The 24198-nt window shown below is 36.7% G+C and overlaps 1 protein-coding gene across 4 annotated transcripts in view; it reads left to right on the top strand.

Annotated features, from left to right (window-relative positions):
• Window positions 1–24198, top strand: part of LNPK (lunapark, ER junction formation factor) — a 100620-nt gene that overhangs the window by 52450 nt on the left and 23972 nt on the right. For all 4 annotated transcript variants that reach the window (XM_036746006.1, XM_036746009.1, XM_036746008.1 and 1 more), the window contains exons 7-8: window positions 11744–11827; window positions 11916–11967. In XM_036746006.1, the coding sequence (XP_036601901.1) occupies window positions 11744–11827; window positions 11916–11967 (136 nt within the window). The remainder of the gene's footprint in view (window positions 1–11743; window positions 11828–11915; window positions 11968–24198) is intronic.

Below are 24198 nucleotides of genomic sequence, written 5' to 3'. Positions count from 1 at the left end.
GAAAAGCCAAATTGCTAAGGGCTAAGAAATGAGTTGAGGGAAAAGGAAATGTAGACAGTTTGTTTAGACTGTAAAAGGGAGGAGAGATATAGAATAATAACTTGAGGTCAAGTGAGAGTTTTGTAAGGATGGGAGAAAAACCTGGGCGTGGTAGCAGGAAGCAAGGAGAATTAACGAGTAGGCTGGAGAAATTCAAAATGGATCAGAGAGGGAGGGGATGGCCAAAAGCCCAAACTCCTGTAGGATTTGGAAGGGGTCAGGGCATAAATAGAGGGGTTGGTTGTGGTGAGAAGAAGGGTTATTTCTTCACCTGAAACTGGAGGAAAGAAGGGGGCTTGATGTCAAGGGGGTTTGAGTTGTACAGTTGCTGACAAGAGGGAGCCCTCTATTTTCTCAGTAAAGAAGGCAGAGGATGGGGTGATATGAGAGACTTAAGGAGAGAAGAGGAGGAATAGCTACTGTGAGGAGTGTGATAGAGAATCAGGGAGGAATAAAAAATTGTCTTAGTTTTTCTTACTTAGCTGCAGTCTTTCCTTTTTTGATGGCTTAGTTCCATCTGCCTACAAATAAGGCCTAAAAAATGATTTCCTTGAACCTTCTATTCATCTAGGTACTGTCCCATCTCTCTCCTCTTTTAGCAGCCAAACTTTTTGAAAAAATTGCCTGCATCTTGTTTCTATTTTCTTATCCTCCACTGTTTCCCCAAACCCTTTGCAATCTTCATTCTACCAAGTTGCTTTTCCTATGGTCACTATTGACTTCCCAGTTGCCAAATTCAGTGACTCTTCTCCAAGTCCTGATTCTCCTCTATTTGTTAACCTTTTTGTTTTGGATAGGGCCATAACAGATGATTATGGCCCCTGGGGCAAGCAGTGGGAAAGTTGCCCTTGATTCAACTTTTTTTTTTTTTTCAGCGGATTCATTTGGGGATGTCATTGGCATAGACATTGGGCTTGGACTAGATCAATGTGTTTGGGAGAAGGTGAAGGGAGAAGGGCAGGGCCTGGCCAGGGATTATCATCTTAATTTTTGGGGCTTGGGCAAAGTACTGGACACTGGGCCCTAATTTTGTCTATAATGGATGTCTTCTCTTTGGCTTGAAGGTACAATACTATCCTCCTCCTTTTCCTGCCTTTCTAGCTGTAACTTCTCTATCCACTATACCATGCATATACAAATAACTATAATAAAATAAGTCATTAGTTGGCAAGACAGGTGGCTTTTTGAAGTATTAGAAAGGAAAGGTCATTACTGGCAGTGTGGAATTGATGCTAGTCCTGATGTCAGCAGAGACCTGGTTCTGATACTAGCTGTGTAGTCATGGGTAAGTGAAATTAATTTTCTGATTTTCCTCATATAAAATAAGGATGCAAAATGCCAGGCTGGATGAATCAGAAGTTGGAATTAAGGTTGCCAGGAGACATATCAATAATCTGAGATGTGCAGATGATACCACTTTGATGGCAGAAAGAGAAGAAGATTTAAGAAGCCTCTTGGTGAGGGCTAAAGAGGAAAGTATAAAAGCTGGCTTGAAGCTTAAACTAAAAAGCAAGAAACTACGATCTTGGCAACTGGGTCCCATTACTTCCTGGCAAATAGATGGAGAAGAAATGGAAGGAGTATCAGATTTTATATTCTTGGGCTCAAAAGATCACTGCAGATGGCAACTGCAGTCATGGAATTAAAAGATAGTTGCTACTTGGAAGGAAAGCTATGGCAAATCTGGATAGCATACTATAAAAAAACAGAGCCATCACCTTATTGACAAAGGTCCATATAGTCAAAACTATGCTTTTTCCCATAGCAGTGTATGACCGTGAGAATTAGACTATAAAGAAAGCTGAGCACCACAGAATTGACACTTTCAAATTGTGGTGCTGTAGTAGACTTTTGAGAGTCCCTTGGACAGCAAGGAGATCAAATCAATCAATACCTAAATTAATTCAGGCTATTCTCTGGAAGGTCAGATACTGAAACTGAAGCTTAAATGTTTTGGCCACGTGATGAGAAGATGGAAGAGATCCTAATGTTGGGAAAGATTGAAGGCAAAAGGAAAAGGAAATAGCAGAGGATGAGATGGATCGATAGTGTCATGGAAACAATGAACATGAACTTGGACAAATGTTGAGAGATAGTGGAGGGATAGAAGGGCCTGATGTGCTATGATCCATGGGGTCATGAAGAATAGAACACAACTGAACAGCAACAACAAATCACAACTATCATTAGTGCTTACCTCATGGGGTTATTTTGAGGATCAAATGAATTAAAAGATTAAATGTGTAAAGCATTTAGCAGACCTTAGGATGCTATATAAAGGTCAGCTATTATTGATGGGGGTAGGGGGAGCAGGGGGCTGGGGCCGTTGTGTTAGGAAAAGCTTCATTGGGAAGATTGTTTTTGTGTTAAGCTTTTAGCTTTAAGAGTGTGATGAGAACATTCCAAACATAGGAAACACTTTGAAAAAAATCAGAATTTAACAAACACCAAATAAAATGGATATTTTCATATAAAGAGTAGGAGAAAAAAAGATTGAACATGAGCCTGTATTGTTAATGCGCAGCTTGCTCTTCTTTTAAATATATAATAAATGTAACTTTCAAAGCTATCTCTACTTGCCAGTGATTCTTCTTTTGGTCTTTCTTCTGTTACGTGCATTTTCAAAAAAGATGCTTCAGTGACTACCCCCTCCTTTTTCTTTTTGTTATCTTATCTCCTCTCTCCATATTACTCCACCTATATATAAACAAAAAAGTTAAAAGCCCTGTAACAAATATGCATTATCAAGAAGAACAAATCATAGTAAACACTATGACCTAAGGTTTGGAGTGAACAGTCTATAGCATGTAGTCTGGTCTGGAGCATAGAGGATGTGGAGGTGAATAGTGGTGGGAAATTGGGATGAAAAGACAGTGTGAGGTCAGATTCTTGAGGACATTGAATGTCAGGTCAAGGAGTCTAAACTAAACAGAAAATACAAATAGGGCTTGTAAACTGGTGAATGACATAATGTCCCTTCTTAGTAAGATTAATCTCACAATGATAGGAAAGATTGATTTCAATAGGGAGAAAGACCAGGCAGGAAGATATGTTTTGAGCCTCTTGCAATATCCCAGCCAGAAGATATTTAGAGCCTCTACTATGGGGTGGTGGTAGTGAGAGTAGAAGTGGGAACAAAGATGAAAAGCTGTGGAGGTAAAATCAACAGAATACCATCTTCTGCATTAAACCTGATCCCCCAGCTGCTAGTTCCCTTTCTCCTTCCCTTCTTGTAGTTAACTAGTTTGTATATAATTGTATTTATTAACTTTATATTTATGCTGTATATGTTTTTGTAGGTAATCATTGTCTCTCTTATTAAAATATAAGTTCATTTTGAGTAGGGATCATTTAGTTCTTTGTTCTTGTATCAGCATAGTGCCCTGCACACCATCGTGTATTTGGACTTCCTTTCAGAAGTTGCCAAAAAGAAGTGGGGAGCAAAGTTAAGCAAGAAATAAGTCTTCAGAACTGATCCTCTGAACTTTGTTTGGTGGTCCGGTTGTTAGTATGGTACTTAATGTTTTTGTTGCTGAAAATTTTTCCTTTGTCTTTGAAGAAAGGATTATAGAAATGCATATAGAAGATCCTCTTAAGTGAGTTTTGAGGAATTGTTTCCTTTTATTGTGGGGCAGTAAAAAAAAAATTCAGGATATGGAATTTGAATCCTTACTTGGCTACTTGGTTCACGTGTGACCTTGGGCAAGTCATGTCTCTGGGCTTCAGGTTCATTTAGAAAATGAGGGTTAGAATAGGTAACTTCTGAAGATTACTTATAGCTCTAAATCTTTGTTCCTATGATTCTTTAGTGAATTTATTTTAAAGTTATTCTTTATTTTATATAAAACATATGAATAACCATTAGTAAACAATAAATGCTTATTGATTTTAAGACAAAAATTTAGCTCTCTGGATAAGATTTTCTTAGAGGTGATATCTGAGGGCATTGCACTTTTATACCACTAAGGGGCAATAATTAAGTGTCTGCTATATGTCAGTCATTTAATCAGTAAATATTTATTAAGTGCCTGCTATGTGCCAACCACTATACTTAGCACCATTGATAGTCTCTGCTCTTGAGGGCTCAGAGTCCAATGGGGAAGATAGCATATAAACATACATGCAAATAAGATATGTACAGGATAAATTGAAGATTATCAACAGAAGGAAGGCATCAGAATTAAGGGGTTTGAGGAAGACTTCTTATAGAAGTTGGCATTTTATCTGAGACATGAAGGAAGCTAGGCAAGCCAGGGAGGCAGAGATGAGATAAGGAAGGAAAACATTCCAGCTATGGAGGACAGCCAGCGAAAATGCCCAGAGGCAGGAGATGGAGTGTCTTGTGTAAGGGAAAGCAAGGAGGCAAGTGTCATTGTATCAGAGTGGAGTGGTGGGAAGTGTAAGAAGACTGGGAAGATGGGAGGGGAAATAGAGGAGAGGCAAAGATTATAAAGGACTTTGAATGCCAAACAGAGGATTGTATATTTCATCCTTGAAATGATAGGGATATACTGGAATTTATTGAGTTGGGGTATGTGTGTGTGTGTGTGTGTGTGTGCGCGCGCGCGCGCGTGCGTGCATGTGTGTGCGCACGCGCATGCACAACATGGTTAGACCTGTGCTTTAAGAAGATAACTTTGATGGATGAGAGGAGAATGGACTGGAGTGGGGAGAGACTTGTGGCAGGAAGACCAATCAGCCAACTATTGCAGTGTCCAGGTGTGAAGTGATGAGAATCTGTACTAAGATGGAGACAGTATTAGAGAAGAGAAAGATATTATGAAAATAGAATCAACAGGCCTTGGCAACATATTGGATATGGGAAGGTGAGAGGGAATGAGGAGTCAAGGAAGACACCTAGGTTGCAAGTGTGGGTGACTATGATGATGGTGGTCCTCTGAACAGTAATAACAAAGTTAGGAAGAGGGGAGAGTTGAGGAGAAAAGATAATGGGTTCAGTTTTGTACATGTTGAGTTTAAGGCATGTATGAGACATTTAGATGTTCAAGAGGCAGTTGGATATGTGAGATTGGAGGTCAGCAGAGAGGTTATGGCTGGATAAGTAGATTTAAGAATCATCAAATGAAGCAGTATTGAAGGAGAAGAGAAGAGGTCCCAGAACAAAGTCTTTTGGTTTGTGAGCATGACCTGAATGAAGATTGAGGAGTGGTGAGATAGGTAGAACTACTAACTGAAAGTTTCAAATTATGTTGACTACTAACTAATTCCCTGCCTTTCAGCCAAAGAGTTACAGCCCACTATCCTTCAGCTGTCTACAGGGCATCTCAGAATGAGCTTTCCTTTTCTACTTCTGTCAATGATGCCACCATTGTTCTGGAAAACTGCTCCATTCCAATCTGCCACCAAATTGTGTTGGATCTTTCTTCCAAAATGTCTCTGAGTTCCTCATCCCTTTCCATTCCCATTGATTGTTGATTGGTTTATGCCTAGATGACTACTGGTCTCCTTGCCTTTCACTTTTCAGTTTATCCTACATGCTACTGTCAGATAGCATCCAAGACATCCTTCCCATTCATACTCATAAAAAAAAATCCTTTAGACAATTATTCCTAACCATTGTCTTCCTGAAGGAAATCCACACTTCTTAGCTTGGCATCTGAAGGTCTTTTATGATTTAACTTCAGTCTGACTCCTGATTTGTTTGCACAAGTTTCCAGTATTAATAAACCTTTTGATCCAGCCAAGACTGGTATCAATTGGTGTCAATTTTTCTTGAACACTTTCTGCTTAGCCAACTTTAAACATTTCCTCTTGCTGTTCTCCTTGTCTTGATTTCCCTTCTTTCTTCTCTCGGCCTATCCATATCCTGCCATGAGTGACTTCATGAATGACTGAATGAAAAAGCATTTATGAGGTGCTTATTTCTGTGATGGAGCCACAGATAGAAAATTGGCATACTTCCTGTTCTCAAGGAGCTCACATTACCCCTAGGGGAGACAATACATATAAGAGGGTGCAGCTGCAGGGTGTATGTCAAAGCCCAAGAGTCTCTAGGGGTCAGTGGTAGGGCATATATTAAGGCCTGGTGGTCTTTAGGCTAGTGTTCAAGCTCACTGATACCTCTTCTTACCAAAAGGATTGTAGGTGGTGCCCCCTTGTTTTTCCTGAAGTGTTGTGAGTAGCCACGATTGCCTAGGATGGGAGGAGGAAGGAAGACTAGAGGTGTTTGGGCCAAAGAATGTTGGAAAAGGGATATTGGGACTGAGGGAACTGGGGCTTCTTATGGGGGGATGCTGTGGGAAGGGGCCTTGGGCCTTGACAAGAATGCGGGGTGGAGGAAGGGAAATCCCAGTGTGATCTGGGTAGGGTGAGAAGTAAGGATGAGCTCCCTAGCAGCTTGTTTCACTGGGTAAGATGGTACAGTGGCTAGGGCACTTAACTTAGAGTCAGGACGATCTGGGTTCATATCCTGGTGCAGATACTTAGTAGCTGTGTGACTGTGGGCAAGTCATTTAACTTCTCCTACCCTTAATTTCCTCATCTGTAAAATGGGAAAAATTAAATCACCTACCTTCCAGGGTGATTGTGAGGATCAAATGAGATTACACATTTTTTTTTCTTTTTTTCCCTCCCCTCCTTCCCCCCAGAAGGCTACAATTAAGTTTGGATGTATTTCTTTATAGCTATAGATATATACATACATATATAGACATATACTTTCCCAAACAAATTCTACTCCTGATCTTTGTTTTTATGTTTGTGCATATCTCTTGTTTCCTATCCCTCCTACCTCTTCTATTTTACTTCTACCTGCCACTTTGCCCTCCTATTACTTACCTGCTCTCCCCCCAAGGATCCCTTTTCTCCCCTCCCATTGCCATAAATCTAAACAGCCTTCTATAGCCTCCTATTACCTATTCCCTCAGCCTCCGCTCTAGAGATCCCTCCCTTAACCTCCCATTTTCATTGATCTAAACACCGTTGTATACCCTCCTTTTGCCTATTCCCTTACCCTCTCCTCTAAAGATCTCTCCCTTGACTTCTCCCCCCTCCCTATCCCCTTACCATTTTATTTCTTCTGAATTTAGAAAACTTTTATACTCTTCTAAATATATATGTATTATTCCCCCTTAAACTCATTCCCAAAGAAAGTAGGTTACTGGAACCACCAGCCCTCCTCTCCCATCTAATTCCTCTGTATCAATTCTTCCTCTTGTACCTCATTTGTACAAAATAATTATTCTTTTTAGTTGTTCTTAAAAGGTTTTACTTTTTAAATTCATATCACACTCAGGCTTACCCTAATCTTTTTTATGAGCTACCCAATTATTAATAAGAATCTTAGACATACATTTTGTATTTTACATATATAAAAAGTAAATGGTCTGTCCTTATTGAATCCCTTGTAATCAGTCTTTTGTATGTACCTTATGTTTCTCTTGGCTCTTGTGTGTCAAATCTTCTATTAAGTCCAGGTTCTTTTTTTTTAATAAAGTCTTGAAAGTCTGAGAGTTGATCAAATGTCCATTTTTTTTCCATTCAGGATTATGCTCAACTTTTCTGGGTATATATTTTCAGACAGAGCCCCAGTTCTTATATAGTACTCCAAGACCTATGGTCCTTTAATGTGTCTGCTGCTAAGTCTTGTGTGATTCTTCTTGTGGCACCATCATATTTAAATGTTTTATTCTTGATGCTTTTAATATTTCATCCTTGAGCTAGGGATCTCAGAATTTAACTATAACATTCTTATGAGTTTTCCTCATAGGATCTCTCTTAAGTGGTGGCCAATGGATTTTTTCTATTTCTACTTTCCCCTCTTGTTCTCATGCTTCAGGACAATTTTCTTTACTTATTTCTTGTATTATTATATCAAGATTCTTTTTTTGATCATAGCTTTCAATTAGTTCAATTATTCTTATGTTTTCTCTTCTTGATCTCTTTTCCAGATCTTTTGTTTTTCTTGTAAGATGTTTCACTTTCTCCTATGTTTTCCTTATTCATATTTTGTTTCATTATTTCTTGATCTCTTATAATTTTGCTGGCTTCTCCTTGCCCAATTCTAATTTTCAAAGTTCCATTTTCTTTCTTAAGATTGTGGATCTCCTTTTCTAATTGGTTGAATTTCCTTTCATAAATTTCTTGTTTTTCTTGGGTTATTCTTATTTTATTTTATATTTTTAGTTTTTCCTCCATCTCTGTCATTTGATTTTTAAAATCTTTTTTAGGATCTTCTATGAATTCTTTTTGGGCAGGTGACCATTTGATGTTACTCTTTGGGGGTTTCTTTACTTCAGTATCTTCCTCTGAAGATGAACCTTGGTCTTCTATTCTCATAATAGCTTTCCATGATTGGATTCGTTCTCCTTTGCCTGTGCATTTTTTGTGGAAATAGTGCTGGGGTATGAAACTTGGTGCCTCTTGCCCCAGATCTTCAGTTCTCCCCGCTAATCTAGAACCAAAGCCAAACCTCCAATCTCCTGTAAGTGCCCATAGCCAGGGGCTTTCTGCCCCACTGCATTTGCACTCACTGGGCATGTGCTCTTTCCTTCTCACCCCTACTGCTCTTGGTCTTTGTAAAACAACTGGGTCTCGCCTATCAGCAGAGGTTTCCTTGATCTTCCTGGCTCAGACACCCAACTCCCCCTACTACGGAGGGTGGAGTTCCTGTGGCTGGGGCTGAAGGCAACCTCTCAAACCAACTATCACCAGGGCTTGCTGCTTGTTGTTAAAGTGGACCCTAGCCTGGAGATGTTTACTCTTCACAGGGACCAAACCTCATCCTGGGATTTTTCTTCTGAGATAATATTTGTAATGCGCTTAGCACAATACATTGTACATAGTAAGTGCTATATTAATGTTAAATTATTATTATTATTACTATCATCATCATCATCATCATCATTCATTCATTCATTCTTAGTCTTTCCTGACTCCTTCCTTAGCCCTCACTGGTTTCTCTTTTCTCTGTAATCTTATAACATTGTGTAAACTTTTGAAATTTAATCACGCACTGCCTGGCATTGTTATTAACTATTTATACATCTTTTATATACCCCTTAGCACATAGGGCAGTGCTGTACACATAGTACAAACTCAGTAAAACCTTGTTGAATGAATGAAGGAGGATGTGGGATTGGGGAATATGAACCTAGTAGAAGCCAGTTGTAGCTGAAACTGGTAGAAGGCCCTTAGGTGGTCTCTCCCATACAAAGGTCATGCGTTTACTAGAAGACAGAATAAAGAAGTAGCTAAAAAAGGCTTTGTCCCTAACCTGTCTTATAGTTGGGAATTACAAATAAGGCTCAGGACTGCCTAGGATCAAGCTATAGTACCCTAAATTTAGCCACCCATGATAGTCACATAAACTTCTTGAAAATTTCTTCCTGTAATTCTTGTCCTGACGGTCAAAAATCATTTTGGCTGCAGGCTATGAAACCTAGAACTAGCTTTATGATTCTTTGCCTTTTTTGCCTTTCTAACAGGATGGTTAGTTGGACAATTAAAATCTGTTTACCTAAGTTTTTAGTCTATTGTTGTGTTTTGATTTGTAAAATCTACTTCAAAAGGATGATGTTGTACTTTTTTGCTCTTTAAGACTGATAACACTATAAGAGTTCATTCATCTCTGGGTCTTTCCTGGTTCCCTAGTTCTGGGTTAGAGAGATGATAAGTGAAACCCCTCTATATTTTATAGATCCCAGCCATCTCATCAGGACAGCAGGGCCTAAGCAGCTTGGGCATCTTGCCAACTGTCCTCTGATGTAGTTCTTTCACCACAAATCCCCATCCCCTTTCTACCTCTTCCTCAAATCAGTGTTACCATAGTTACTGGGGAAGAGTATAATAACCTACTATCTTACGGCTTTGCAAAGAATTCCAGTAGACTTCTCAGACTAAAACACCTTTCCCTGGAAACCATTCCCTGTTTCTTTATACCCCATCTATGTCTGTTCCACCCCTCTCAAGTACCTACCCATCTCTTCTCTCCCTTTCCGTTGTGTTGGCCTAACTTTTTAGGGTGATTATACATTGCTCCCTCATACTCTTAGATCCTGTCAAGCCAGATTTGCTGTTCCCCAATCATGAACTTCTAGATCTCACCTCAGTGGCTTTGCACAGTCTGTTTCTCCACTAATGAAATGCTTTCCCTCCTCCCCTCTGCCTTTTAGAACTCTTAGGTTCCCTTCAAGACTTACCTCCATTGCAGTTTCCTCCAAGAGTCCTTCCTTGATACTGTCCATTGCTAGTGCCGCCCCATCAATGGGTATTTTTTTCTTGTGTATGTATAGCATTTATTTATCTGTGAAGATGTATCATTAAGCTCTATAAAGGCAGGAATTATTTCATTTTTGTTTTTGTATTCCCAGTGCCTAGTACACTTTCTGGTGCTTAATACTTGTTTGATTTACCCCAAAGTAATAAAATTCTAATCTTGGTGAGCAATTCTCAGGTTTTTTTTGTCTTTTTTTTTTTGTCTTTGTGTAGGGATGCATTCTATACCATCAGCAAAATTACATAAAGTACTTAAAAATCAAATAAAAATTCACTTTTTTGGGGAAGAGAATTTCTTTGTATTCCTTGTGATAATTGGAGAAAAGACAGTAGTGGCATGAAAGTAAGACTGGGAATCATTCAACTAAGGCAGTTGGTTTCTTAGATGCAGAATTGAGTGATTAATGAAAAGTATATTAACTCTTGTTGTGGCAATGTCTTTTTAATTGTTTATTACAATTTAGTAAGTATACTTGGAGTTGTAATTTAAAATATATATGGCCTTTTGAATATATATATGTGATGATTTTCATATATATATAAAAGTTGTCATAAGTAATTATTTGGAAGGGTGATGTCCAGTTAAGATTTTTTGAAGTGTTTTATTCATTCTGCATATTAATTATAACAGAATATCTGAATACTAAAGTTAAACTTTCTAACATTGCCTTTTAACTGCTAAAATTATTTTTACTAGTGATTACTTTTAATATTAAATATTAAAGTTGTAATGTAACCTGAGTTCTTTGTAAATAAACTACTATAGTAATGGAGTGCGCTAGTTACAACCCCTAAAGTATGTATAGAACTCAGTAAATTTTTTATTTAAATTCTCACCATGTACATTTTTTGTCTTCAGAAGTTGAATCTAACTGTAAAAATGGAATTTAGCCCTTAAAGTCATTTGAGCAAATTCCATGGCTGTTCTCCCAGTTAGTGAGTTTTCACAGCGTTTGCAGCAAGCTAATTGCTTCTGCTAATAAATAATCTAAAATCGATGCTGACAGCAGTTAATTGGCACAGAGACTTTATTCTGTAAAGCACTTGGCTAACGACCTTCTTTAAATTAATAGCATTAAGTGCTATGAGGAAATAAATCTGAGGAATTGCCTGTCATTTGCTTGTCATGTCTAATAACTTCCAATAATGATGGCTGATAGATTTTTGCACATTCCATTATTGAAGTTGGTGCATGTAATTATTCTCCTCATTATATGTAAACAATTAGTAATATTTGGTGGTGCTTTCCAGTAAAGCTGTAAAATATGAGTAGCACATTAGAGGTTAGAAACTATTATAAAATCTAAATTTTTGAATGTAGGAAGTCTTTCAATAATGTATAGATATAGATGTGGTATGTTTTCATTGAACTTTTCACTTTAACAAATTTTAAATCAGACTTGTGAAAATAACATTTATAAGCAGTTAAAATTTAAAAATGACAACTTATGGAAGTTTTTGTTCACAGCTTGAAGAAGTCATGGAAAAAGAAACTTACAAGACTGCTAAATTAATTCTTGAAAGGTTTGATCCAGAATCAAGGAAGGCAAAGGTAGGACTCTCATAGTAGTAATCACTTATTATAAAATATACTGTATAGCAAAAATTTTACAACACTTACAACTTTCTATAATTAACAGGAGCTTGAGCCATCATCTTTAGGAGCAGCTGCAACTGCCAGGCCTGGACAAGGTAAATAACTTTGTGAAAATTGCTGCTGCTGTTGGAAAGATCCGTATATATATATACAAGTGAGTTCTAAAGTGTGATGGAGAAATGTGAAAATCTATGTGGAATGTTTCTGTGTTTTTGCTTTTGTTTTGAAATACAATTTGGGGTGGGTGGTTATTTTACCTGATGATGGTAGATCTTTATGTGAATGGTTTGACAAATGAGGTTATTTCTGGGAAGTTATTGCCTGTTGAGGTGAAATCTGGAATTGATTTTAACCTCTTGAAATTTGAGTAACCTTGCTTGAAATTTAGTATAAGTTTATTTTGTTTGGTTTTTAGTCAGTTGGCAGTTTGATTATAGCAGAAGCCTTTGAATCTTTATATTGACTCATTTTCCTGTAGAACTTTTCTTTGCATTGAAATTTATGTTTTTTGTGAGTTTAGGAATTAGACAAACACATAAATAAGAAAATTGAAACAACCGTTCTTATAATTGTTGTAAAACTTTGTTTAGATTGTGTAGCACAAGGAAAACTATTAATTCCATATCACCTTAGTACTAAGCAAGTTTGAAAATTTATGATTTGGTGAGGTATACTAAGTTTTATTTAAAATGAGCATTTAAAAGAAGACCATTTGAGTTTTGGACAGGTTGTGACTCTGCTCTTTTCCCTGAATCCAGTGGTGCTAGTTCTGTACAACTCGGAGGTTTTTGTCTTCAGTCTTTTCTTTTTAAAAGTAACACTCAAAAGTCATTACCTGTTTTTTTCCATGAACTTCTGCAAGGGCACTTGTGAGAGAAACTTGCTTCTTTACAAAAAATGCTTACGTATTGTTTTACGTATTAATTTTTCCATATTGGAAATATTCATTTAGAGTTGGAAAGAACCATTGGGTATTTTCTAATCCTCTTTCTTTGTTTTATTGATGTTGAAAATAAAGCACCCAAGGGTTAAATGACTTGCCAAATGTCACACAGATAAATCGAGTCTTGATTCTAAACCCAGTACTTGTCGCAATCCTGTGCTTCCAAGTTTCTTTCACAATATTGAAAATTCTTAATTCAGCAAAAATTAGTATGCAGTGAAATTACATAGTTATAATTTAAATTTTCCTGTAATTTATTACCCCTTTAAGGGAAGTAAAAATTTTTTTTGCTCATATAAAGTTCTGGGAATTTTTACAGTATTTCCTGCATCTTATACTTCATAGATTTCTTAGTAAATATCTCTGTTGTCTTTTTGTGAAATTTGATTTGAAAAGCTGCCTGTCTCCTATGTAATCTTCCAGTAAGTGTTTAAATGAGCATTTCTCCCTTAAGACAGTCTCCCAGACAAATTTCCATATAGTTTGTTAACAAAATGCATAACACCATTGGAATTGTGTTCTTGGCAGCTGCACTAGCAAGCATTCTGAAAGTAGCTATAAAAAATAAAAATAAACAAAAGGATATGTAATGTTCTTGCCTGTAATATTAGGGCAGTTGCTGACTTTTGATGAAGAGAATCCATAATTACTTTGCCTAGTGCATGCAGTGTTTATTTTTTGTACAAAAACTTAACGGTAGTGTCCCAACAGGTTTTTTCTGCTCCTCTATACTTCTATGTTCCTTTTTAAATATTTTCCCATAATCCCTAGAAAAGTTGGAAAGGCAATACATTTTTGTTACATAGTACATTGTGTCTTTCATTGGAAAGGGTCAAATTAATCTTTACATTTTTGACATGTGACAACAGATCACAAACCTGTAAATAAATGCAGTTATATCTGATTCTTAATGTCTCAAGAAAAGTATTTGTTAAATTTATGGATTTATTTCTAGGATTGGCACAAAGGTATTGCCTTCCAGACAAAATATTTTGCTCACACCTTATATAAATGCCATTGCTGTCATTATTCAGACCTTTTATGACACTGTCATCATCACTCCATTATTTCTTAAAATGGGAAGACTACATTGCCATGAAGTGACCTGCTATTGGCAGCAATGTAGAGTGAGTTCTGGGAGCTGATATTTTGATCCCTTTTCATTATACCTGAGCTCCATGATTTTCTCTGTCTACTCCTTCAGCCTTAATTTCATATTAACTGAGGACAGGTCAGAGAGATGGCAGAGTAGAAGCAGTGGTAGATGTGCATTCTCCTTTAGGGGAGGAATTTTATATAAATGTAACCCCCTTTGGTTATGTGCCTACAGTGGTTGCTTTAGTGATTGCGCTTGGACAGAGTCTCGTAGAGTGATCAGAATTCCAGCTACGTATATCTGAATTTAACTAGTTGGTTCAAGTTGCTTCTCAGGTTGCCTTTGCAATTGAAAACTGTTTCATTTCCATATAGTCCTTTAAACTTGAAGGGATTTGAAGTTTTATATAATAAAATTTATGACAAACTTCAAGGAATGCCCTTATTTTAGGGAAAATCGATAAGATATGCATGTTTCATTTCAAGGTACAGGAGAGCAGTTAATTTATAATTTCTAAAAGGTTAGCCTTGGTTTGAGCCATTCATGTGATTTTATCTTGTTGCTGCATGTTTCTTTATTCTTTATTTAAGTTTTTTAAAAATCAACAGACTTTTGGTCTCATTTACTGACATAACTATTTTTTTTTTACTAAAAATATTTGGTTCTTTTTAATCAGCTATTGATGATATAATAAAATAAAGGAATTTAAATGGCACCTAACTCAAACATTTAAAATATCCCATTTAATGTGTCCTTCTAATCTGAAACACAATGTAATTTAAGCCTAATCTTCAAAACTGTGCCCTTTTTCCCCCCAGGAGAGCAGTATAGTCATCCAAATATGATTTACAATTTGGGGAGTCTGACATAACTATTCTTAATGATTTAGCAACATTTTTATAGCATGCCCAAGATATTTTAAGAAGCCGAAGTTCTCTTTCCCAGTATACTTTTTGAAAACTGAATAAATTCCTTACCTGGAATGTTGTGTTTTAATTTCAGAATAACCATTGTTGTTCTTTGTTTTTGTTTTGTCTTAACTACTATTTGTGGGGCATTAGGCAAATCACTTAACTTTCTTGGCTTCAGTTTCCCAGTCTCTAAAATGGAGCAAAGAATACCCTGCCTACCTCATGAAGTGGTTGTGAGGAAAGAAATTTGTTAAACTTTAAAGTGCTGTATTGATGTGTGATTAGTTAATTAGGTTAATTTGGCAATAAGAAAGACTGTATTTAACGTCACAGATATTTAACTCGATAAAATTTCTAAAAATAATTTTGAGTTTCTTGAAACTTAATTTAAAAAACATAATTTCAAGAGCAGTCTTTATTGGCATAAAGTATTTTCTTTTTTATAGTGAAATCTAATAATACTCTTTCATTTCTGAGGATCATCACATAAGGTAATGAATGTGAAAGCATTTTGAAAAATTTTTAAAAATGCTATCTGAATGCAAGCTATTACAGCAGTATTCTACTTATCACATTTCTAACAATGTTCACCCTCTGGAATGTATCAGTGAACCCAGAAGTAAATGAAAAAGGCCTTTGAAATATCTATTATAAAGACCCTATCACACAACTACCAACATTAGAAACTCTCCATAGCTCATTTAGACTATATTTGCAGATATTTTTCATACAGTAGTTTTTTTTTTAATATGTTCAGCTGTCTCTTTTCTGAGCCAGTAGTAAAATAGGGATATTTAGTGGAGGGTTGTTAGAGCCAGGGGCAATAATAGTTTAGAAATAACAACTGATAGTAGATTAGGCAGAAAAATTTAAAGACAGAAATATACTGTGGATAACGGAGTACAATAATGGAGCTTTTTTTTTTTTTGAGGGGGGAAGGCAGGGCAATTGGGGTTAAGTGACTTGCCCAAGATAACACAGCTAGTGCATATGTCAAGTGTCTGAGGCTGCATTTGAACTCAGGACCTCCTGACTCCAGGGCCGGTGCTCTACTCACTTTGCCACCTAGCTGCCCCAATAGTGGAGCTTCTTAATAATTACCCTGAATCATCAAGTAAGGTCAAATTATATTTAGTACGTTATAGACTGAAAGGTGCAGAGAATACAAAATCTTACTGTGCTTATTGTTTGAAAAGCCTTTTATTTGATAGAAGAAAATGCTGAGGTGTCTCCCATATGTATGTTAAAATCTTATGATTCCTTCATAATTCCTTCTGTCATTACTCTTTTTTTTTGTTTTAATTTAAATTTATTTATTTAACATATTTGGTTTTCAGCATTGATTTTCACAACAGTTTGAATTACAAATTTTCTCCCCATTTCTACCCTCCCCCCCACTCCAAGATGGCTTATATTCTGGTTGCCCTGTTCCCCAGTCAGCCCTCCCCTCTACCACCCCCCTCCCCTCTCATCCCCTTTTCCCTTCCTTTCTTGTAGGGCAAGATAAATTTCTACGCCCCATTGCCTGTGTATCTTATTTTTTAGTTGCATGCAATAACTTTTTTTGTTTTTGAACATCTGATTTTAAAACTTTGAGTTCCAAATTCTCTCCCCTCTTCCCTTCCCACCCACCCTCCCTAAGAAGTCGAGCAATTCAACCTAGGCCACACATGTATCATTATGTATACTGTCATTACTCTTTATTCAGTGACCCTCTGATTATTTTATCCATGAGGCACAGAACAGAGACAAATGCTTGTCAGTAGTGGTGGCCATTAGAGAGGGGCCAGACATGTAGCAAGAGAAGATAACTTACATTTAGAGAGTAGGAGGAGGTATAGCTGACCTAGCAAAAGGAAAAGAACAGGTGAGAGATAGGAGAACCAGGTTTAAATGGTACAGAAACCAAGGGAAGAGTATTTCAAGGAAGACTTATATTGTCAGTGGTGTTCAATATTACAGAAAAGTCAGAATTAGGACTGAGGAAAAGTGACTTTTAAAAGAACAATTTTAGTTGAGTGGTAGTGTATAGAAGTGTATAGTGTATAGAAGCAAGATTGTCAAGGGTTAAGGAGATTAACACAGTGCTCGGGATATAGTAGGTGCTTAATAAATGTTTGTTGATTGGTTATTCATGATGTACAAATGGAAATAGGAAATTTAGACTACTTTTTTGAGAAATTTGGTATTAAAGAAGGAAAGAACTTGGTTATTAATTTAAAAGGAATAACAGGATATAAGGAAGATTTTGTTTTTCAAAAAAAATATAAAAGGAAATTTGGGCATGTTTGTAGGAGATAGTGAAGGGGAGGAGAGATTGAATTGTGGTATTGGGAAGATGGTTATTTGAGCAAGGTCCCTTAAAAAGGTAGAAGGGAGTGGAATTAAAGGAAGGGATTATCCTCTGAAGGGAAGGGATTTCTTCCTCTGAGTCAAGATAGAAAGTTGGGGATAGATGAAGATAAGGTAATTTTAAAGTGGGCAAGATTGAGAAGAGGGAGATTGAGAAAGTTCAAATTGTTCAGCAACTTTCTAATATATTCATCATGCCACGTTTCTTATGGTTATTTGTATTTTAACCCTTTACTACATTGTACATGGTAAACTTTACTACACTGTAAGCTGAGAGATTATTTATCAAAATGATATATCACTATTGACATGTGTATTCTAGGCACTTAAATGTTTGACTTTTGAATTAAGGGAGACTTGGATGAAGTTGGGGAATTAAGGAGACTGGAAAAGGTTGCAAATAGCCATTTGTGGAGAACATGATAAAGAGTTAATGAGACATGAAGGGATTGCCAATTTTAGTGGGGGGCATAATTTTGTAATGGGCCTTAACTCACCACTATTTTGTAATTTATAGTAACTGATTATTCTGTGAGTGGGATGCTTTCCTTCCCCTGCCTCTTAGAATCTCTTCCCTGAAGCCTTTCCTGATCTTCCCCAATTACCTTTCCCTAAACTACCTTTTATTTATTCTGTACATCTTTGTACGTGTATGTGTTGCTTCCTTTATGGAGTATAAACTCCGTGAGAGCCTGAGCCTATTTAGTTTTTGTTTTTGTATCCTCAGCAGGCATCTGAGAGGCAGCTGGGTGGTGCAGTGGATAGAGTTTTGGACCTGGAGTCAGGAAGACCCAAGGTCAAATCCAGCCTCAGATACTTCCTAGCTGTCCCAGGGCAAGTCCTTTAACCTCTAGAGGTCTGCCTGAGTTTCCTCAGCTGTAAAATAGGAAAAATAATGGCACCAACTTTCCAGGGTTGTTGTAAGGATCAAATGAAATAATATTTATGAAGTGCTTAGTGCAGTGCCTGACACATTATAGGCACTTAGTAAGTGCTTGTTTCTTTCCTTTCTGCCATGTAACACATTGTTTAGCATGTAGTAGGATCTTTATAAATGCTTGTCGTGATTAAATTCCTTCACAACATGACCCTACTGTATCTTTCTGGCTTTAACTCACAATTAGTTACCTAAGTCTATGATCCAGATAAACATACTGATTAATATTCCTCACATGTAATGCCTTATGCTGAGCCCCTGCCTTTCCTCTGTCTTGTAGGAAACTAGGTATATTAGTGTTTCATTAAGAAGAACCTTCTATAGGAAGTCTTTCTTCATTCCTCTAAGCTGCTAGTGCCTTGCCCTGCCCTCTCCCATACCTTATCCTCCATGATAAAATGTAAATTCTTTGAGGGAAGAGATTTTCTTTTTGGTTTTGAAGTACCTGGTATAGTGCTTGACACACATAGGCACTTAAATTTTTGTTTGTTTTTCTCTTTAAAAATTGGTTCTTTTCAGTTACGAAATTCTATTTTCTTTCCTCCCCATTGAGAAAAATCTCCAAACTCTTGTTACAAATACATGTAGTCAAGCAAAATAAATTTTTCTGCATTAGCCATGTCTAAAAATTATTTGTCCCAGTTTGCACCTTAGTTAATCATTTTTTTGTCAGTTGTTATGATGAAGCATTCTTCACCTTCAGTCTTGTGGAATCATGGTTGGTCAATCATTGCATTGATCAGAGTTCTTAAGTCTTTGTTGTCCTTATAGTGTTTTTCTTATTATAGAAATTGTTCTCCTGGTTCTACTCGCTTCACTCTTCATCAGTTTCTACAAGCCTTCGCAGGTTTCTCTGAAACCATCCCTTTTGTCATTTGTTATGACAAAATGATATTCCATTACTTTCATAATTTGTTTAGCTATTCCCCAGTTGATGATTACACCCTTAGTTTTCAGTTCTTTGCCACCTCAAAAATTGCTGTTGTTGTGTATATGGGTCCTTTTTCCTTTGATGTCAGAGAAAGAGGGTCAAAGGATATGCACAATTAGTATAGTTTGGGGCATAATTCCAAATTGCTTTCCAGAATGGCGGGATCAATTCATGACTCCCACAACAGTACGTTAATGTACATAATTTCTGGTAGCTGCTCCAACATTTGCCGTTTTCCTTTTTTGTCAACTTTCTTAGTCTGATGATTGTGAAATAGAACCTTGGAGTTATTTTAACTTGCATTCCCTATTACTTATTGGGAGCATTTTTCCATATTGTGATTGATAGCTTAGATGTCTTAGAAAATTGCCTATTCATATGCTTTAATCAATTTCCATTTGGAGAATGACTTGAAGAAATACTTGTTGGGGCAGCTAGGTGGCCCTGGGGTCAGGAGGTCCTGAGTTCAAATTCGGCCTCAGACACTTGACAGGTGCACTAGCTGTGTGACCTTGGCCAAGTCACTTAACCCCAACTGTACTGCCAAAAAGCAAAAAAAAAAAAAAAAAAAAAAAGGAAAAAAGAAATACTTGATTGAATTGCATGAAAAGGAACTGGAGGTTAAAAACTGGTCTTAGGGCCCAATAGGAGTCAATTGTATGACTTTGCACCAAAAAAGCTAATGCTATGGCTGCTTTCAGAGGTAAAGTGTTTAGAATGGGAGAAATTATAGTTCTCCTCTACTTTGCTGTGGTCAGATCCCATTTGGAATATTGTATTCAGTTCTGGTCATATTCATATTGTAGGGCAGGGATAGGAGCTGCACCTGTGATTTCGTTAGTATATTAAACTCTTGAATAAGGTGACTCTTTTTACCAATTCAAGTCTGTATCTTTTCTGCAACTGATAGTGTTAGGGGTTTACCTAGAACATTAACAGGTCAGGTGAATTGTCCAGGGTCACATATTTCAGTATGTATCAGAGGCAGAACTTCAAGTTTTGCAGAAGTTTTCCTGACTTAAAAGCCAGCTCCCTGTCCATTATGCCACATGGGCTCACCTTTCAGTTTAGGTAGGAAATTTGCAAGGGAAAGCATGTTTAGAAGGAGAGGACTAAAGAATGTGTCATGTGAGGATCATTTGAAGGAAGTGGGGCTATTTAACCTGGAGAAAAGAAGAATGAAGGGAGTGAAGTATTTGAAGGGACGTCCCATGGAAGAGTGGTTAGGCTTGATCTTGTCCTTAGAGGGCAGAAATAAAATCAATGGGTTGAAGATGTAAGGAGGCAGATTTAGGTTTGATGAAAGGAAAAAACTTCCCAATCCTTAGAATTGTTCAGAAGTAGAATAGGCTATTTTAGGAGGCAATAGATTTGCCTTCACAGGAGATCTTTAAGGATAAACCATAAAACCCTAGTTATGATTTGAATTTGATGACAGTCAGTCCCCACAGCAACCCTGCGACATGAGTATTGTAGGTATTATCCTGATTTTACAGATAAGGAAACTGAAGTTATAGTTAAGTGGCATATCCATTATTGTAATGACATGGAAGTGACATCCATCATGTCAGTGCTCTTGCCTAACTACAAGTCCAGCACTCTTTCTACTGCCATGGTCCTTTCCAACTCTTAGATTCTATGATTATGTATTAAAAGTTAGAAACTGCCCTTGTGTGGTTTTATTAGATACAGCTTTTCAATATGGGTTGGAAATGAGGATTTGGGGGTTACAGTTGATAAAGTCAATTACAGTATCTTTTTCTGTAGCATTCTGGTTAATGGAAATCTCACTATGTCTAGTTTGGGGATATCATTTGTTAGGTGATTTGACCATAGAATGTGGGTGCTAAAAAAATCCTTGAAATGTCTAGTTCACTTTTATACTTTAGAGCAGGATTGTATTAGAACCATCTTGGTAAAGACCAGTAGGCAAGGAAATGACTTCAATAAGCCACCTCACTGAAAGGTGAGATCTCCTACTTGGTTAATCATATTTAGAGAATACTGTAGTAAAAAAGGGGCAAGTATTGTTAATCCATCCTCTTAAACCTTTATGCATCTGGAACAATGTTGTCAAACTCAGTAGAAATGGGGCCACTAAACTATGTAAACCACATATTAACATTATTTGTATTCTGTTATATTTTAATTTATTTTGTTAAATATTTTTTCCAGTTAAATTTTATTCTAGTTTCCACTCAGGAGTACCCATAGGCAGTATTTTTTTTTTAACACTTTGACATAGATTTCCTGCTTATTGCTTGCAACTATCCAAGAGGCCCTTTGTGCTAGTCCTAGAGGTCTGAAGGTGACAGTCCTCAGCTCTGAGAGATTTTGAGAAATTTCTAAACAGAGCCTTCATCAAATGCATGGTAATCCTTGGGACTAGGTATCAGTCTGGCCTTGGACCCATTCTGTAGGATAGATAAAAGTCCTACCCCAATCTTGCCCTGGGGATTCAAGATGCCATGGTACCTCTTTAAGGTCACAGCTTGCATGCCAGCATTTGGGGACCCCACAGTCCATCATTGCCAGTTGGCATTTGTACTAGACTGGAGGCCATGTTTTTCTTTTTAGTGCCAAATGCTACTGTAAAAAATGGGAAGATAATTAAACACCCTCTGGGGTGTGACATTTTGGTGTGTCAGTCATTGTCAACTTTTCCTATATTTATCCTAAATAGCTTTTGCTTCAACTCAAACTCATCTTCTCACATTATCTTCAGTGAGATGGAGAATATTGATTCACAACCCTCTATGTAGGGGTGGGGAACCTTTTTTATTGAGGGCCACTGACCCACAGAGAAAAAAAAATCAATTGAAGGCCACATGCAAGTAAAAAGCAACTTAATTTAGTTTTTTGTCTTAAAAGTGTAAAATGTTCAACTCACCTGCTTTTCAAATTAAAGGTAAGAAACATAAAACGTTATCAATTAATGAAACAAATGGTAAAATAAAATGTAAAGATGGAGGGAGAAAGAGGGATAGAGGATTGAGGCTCTGAAGGGGCTTTGAAAGTCCAGGAGGTGAATATTTCTCTGATAAATTGCTTTTCCCATGGGTTACCTTTGTTTTGGTTTGTTTGTTTATTTTTTTCTTTTTGCCTTTCTCCATTTTGCCTTTGCTCAGAGCAATAGCACTTATGAAGAAGAGGGGATGGCATGTGAAAAGGAGAGTACGTACCAACTTTATCTAGCTTTGGGCTGAAGGTTCCCCACGTTCACAAACAACTTTTAATTTATCTGAACATTTTAAAACCATTTTCCAGCCTTCTTTTTTTAGAACAAAGTGATTCTAGTTCCTGTAACCCTTCCATGTGAAGCCAAGAGCTGAAAAGTGTTCAGTAAAGTACTTGAATAGCAATAAATGGTTTACTAGGGACTTGATAATCTTCCTGTTTAAAAAAATGTACTTTGATTTAAAAAAGAAAAATAGAAACAAGATATGAAAAACCTGTACTTAGAAAACCTGGTTCATTAAATTACTGAAGGATTTGCTGTAGGATTTCTCTAACAGCAAGCTGTCCACCACTTGTGTATGTACAAAGTTATAAAAATTAACAGCTTTTCAGAAATTTGTTGCTTAAAAAACAGTATTCATAATCTGTATTAGGCTTATTTAAAAAAACAAAAACAAACCCACAAGCTTTCTTAGCATATTATTTCTAGATCTCCCTAGACATTTAACATAAGCCATTCATTGCCACTTTATTTTTCTTTCCCCCAAGTCCAATCCTTTTGACCCATGTTTGTTTCAGACTACTTCAATTTAAATTCAAAACCAATCCAAATCAGACTCCTTTTCAGTCTAATTAGAATATTTTTGTTATATCTCCAGGTAATTGATGGAACTATTAAATTAGCTCTCAGCCTAGAATGGACTTTATGGAATAACATTTGTCATATTTCTCTACCCTGACAGTAAACAAGTCGATCACTAGTTTGTGGGAAAATATTTATTTTAAATATAAGATTGAAATAGGACTTTTGTTGAGTACTAGGTTTTTTCTCAAGATTAGCTAATGCATAATTTCTCAAGGTATGATGAAAAAGTAATGGTAGGTCAGCTACAAAAAGTGACATTCAGAAATGTTTAAGTTGAAAATACTGGGAATTTGGGTAATACCAATATATGTTTGTGGTGTACCTGAAAAACATTGTAGCTGTTATTATTTCCCACTTCCAACAGCCCTTCATTGGAGATTCTGCAACTGTATCTGTCTTCCTTTTCTCTCCCCCCTACCCCACTCCTATTATCTTTTCTTTCATATATTGTCCAATTCAGATTTTAGAATCATTAGGCAAAGTCTGTGACTTAACTGTTTTATAGAGTGCCAGACATCATATCTTTTGTTCAGTAAAGGTTAACAGTTATGGTCTTCACCTTTTAGTGAAGTGTGAGTGATGTTAAGAGAGTGATGTGGTTAGTCTCAGGTTCTATAACATACATTTAAAAGGAAGATGTCTGAATAGCCTTTGCTGAAGAGATGAAAAGATAACAGTCTACCTAAAGTGTCTTATCACAGTTGGAGAAGTGTTCTTGGTTATCTGAGGTAAAAATACAAATCTCAGAACTACACTGTGGCGAAAAATTGGGGCAAAAATAGATTTGGAGTTTTTGATGCATTCTTTTAGTAACAATTTAAATTTCTAAATCCTTGTATGTCCATATTGATTTTGGAACCCTTTGTAAGAAGCCTTAGTTTCCAGAGCATTTAATGTGCTTCCTAACTGAGTAACAATGATTTCCTTGTGGATAGGAAACATGAAATGACTAGTTTTTGCAAGACATGTTCAAGATAATTAATCCGGGTGGAATCTAAAATTCTCTACTTCAGATAAACATAGGAAGTTTCAAAGTGTAAAGGTGGTTCATTTTACTTGTTCAAATGGACTATGGAAGTAGTATTTTCCTACTTGTTCTCCTCTCCTCAGTCCTACACTTAATCCGTAAATTTTATCTGATCATCCAAAATGTTTATGTCATTTCAGTTTTTATATTTTAACTTTCTTAATTGGAAATTACTAGTGGGTTCAGGCCCTTATCCTTCTCTCCCCTCAAGCCCCAATAAATAGATACCTTAATTGGAAGTTCTTCAGACAAGTTGTTTTCCTATTGCAATATTAAGCTATGACTAGAGTTGTAATTCATTGTTGT

This window comes from Trichosurus vulpecula, chromosome 2 (genome assembly GCF_011100635.1).
Source record: "Trichosurus vulpecula isolate mTriVul1 chromosome 2, mTriVul1.pri, whole genome shotgun sequence".
NCBI classification, from domain to species: domain Eukaryota; kingdom Metazoa; phylum Chordata; class Mammalia; order Diprotodontia; family Phalangeridae; genus Trichosurus; species Trichosurus vulpecula.
This window is presented reverse-complemented; position numbering and strand designations above follow the sequence as displayed.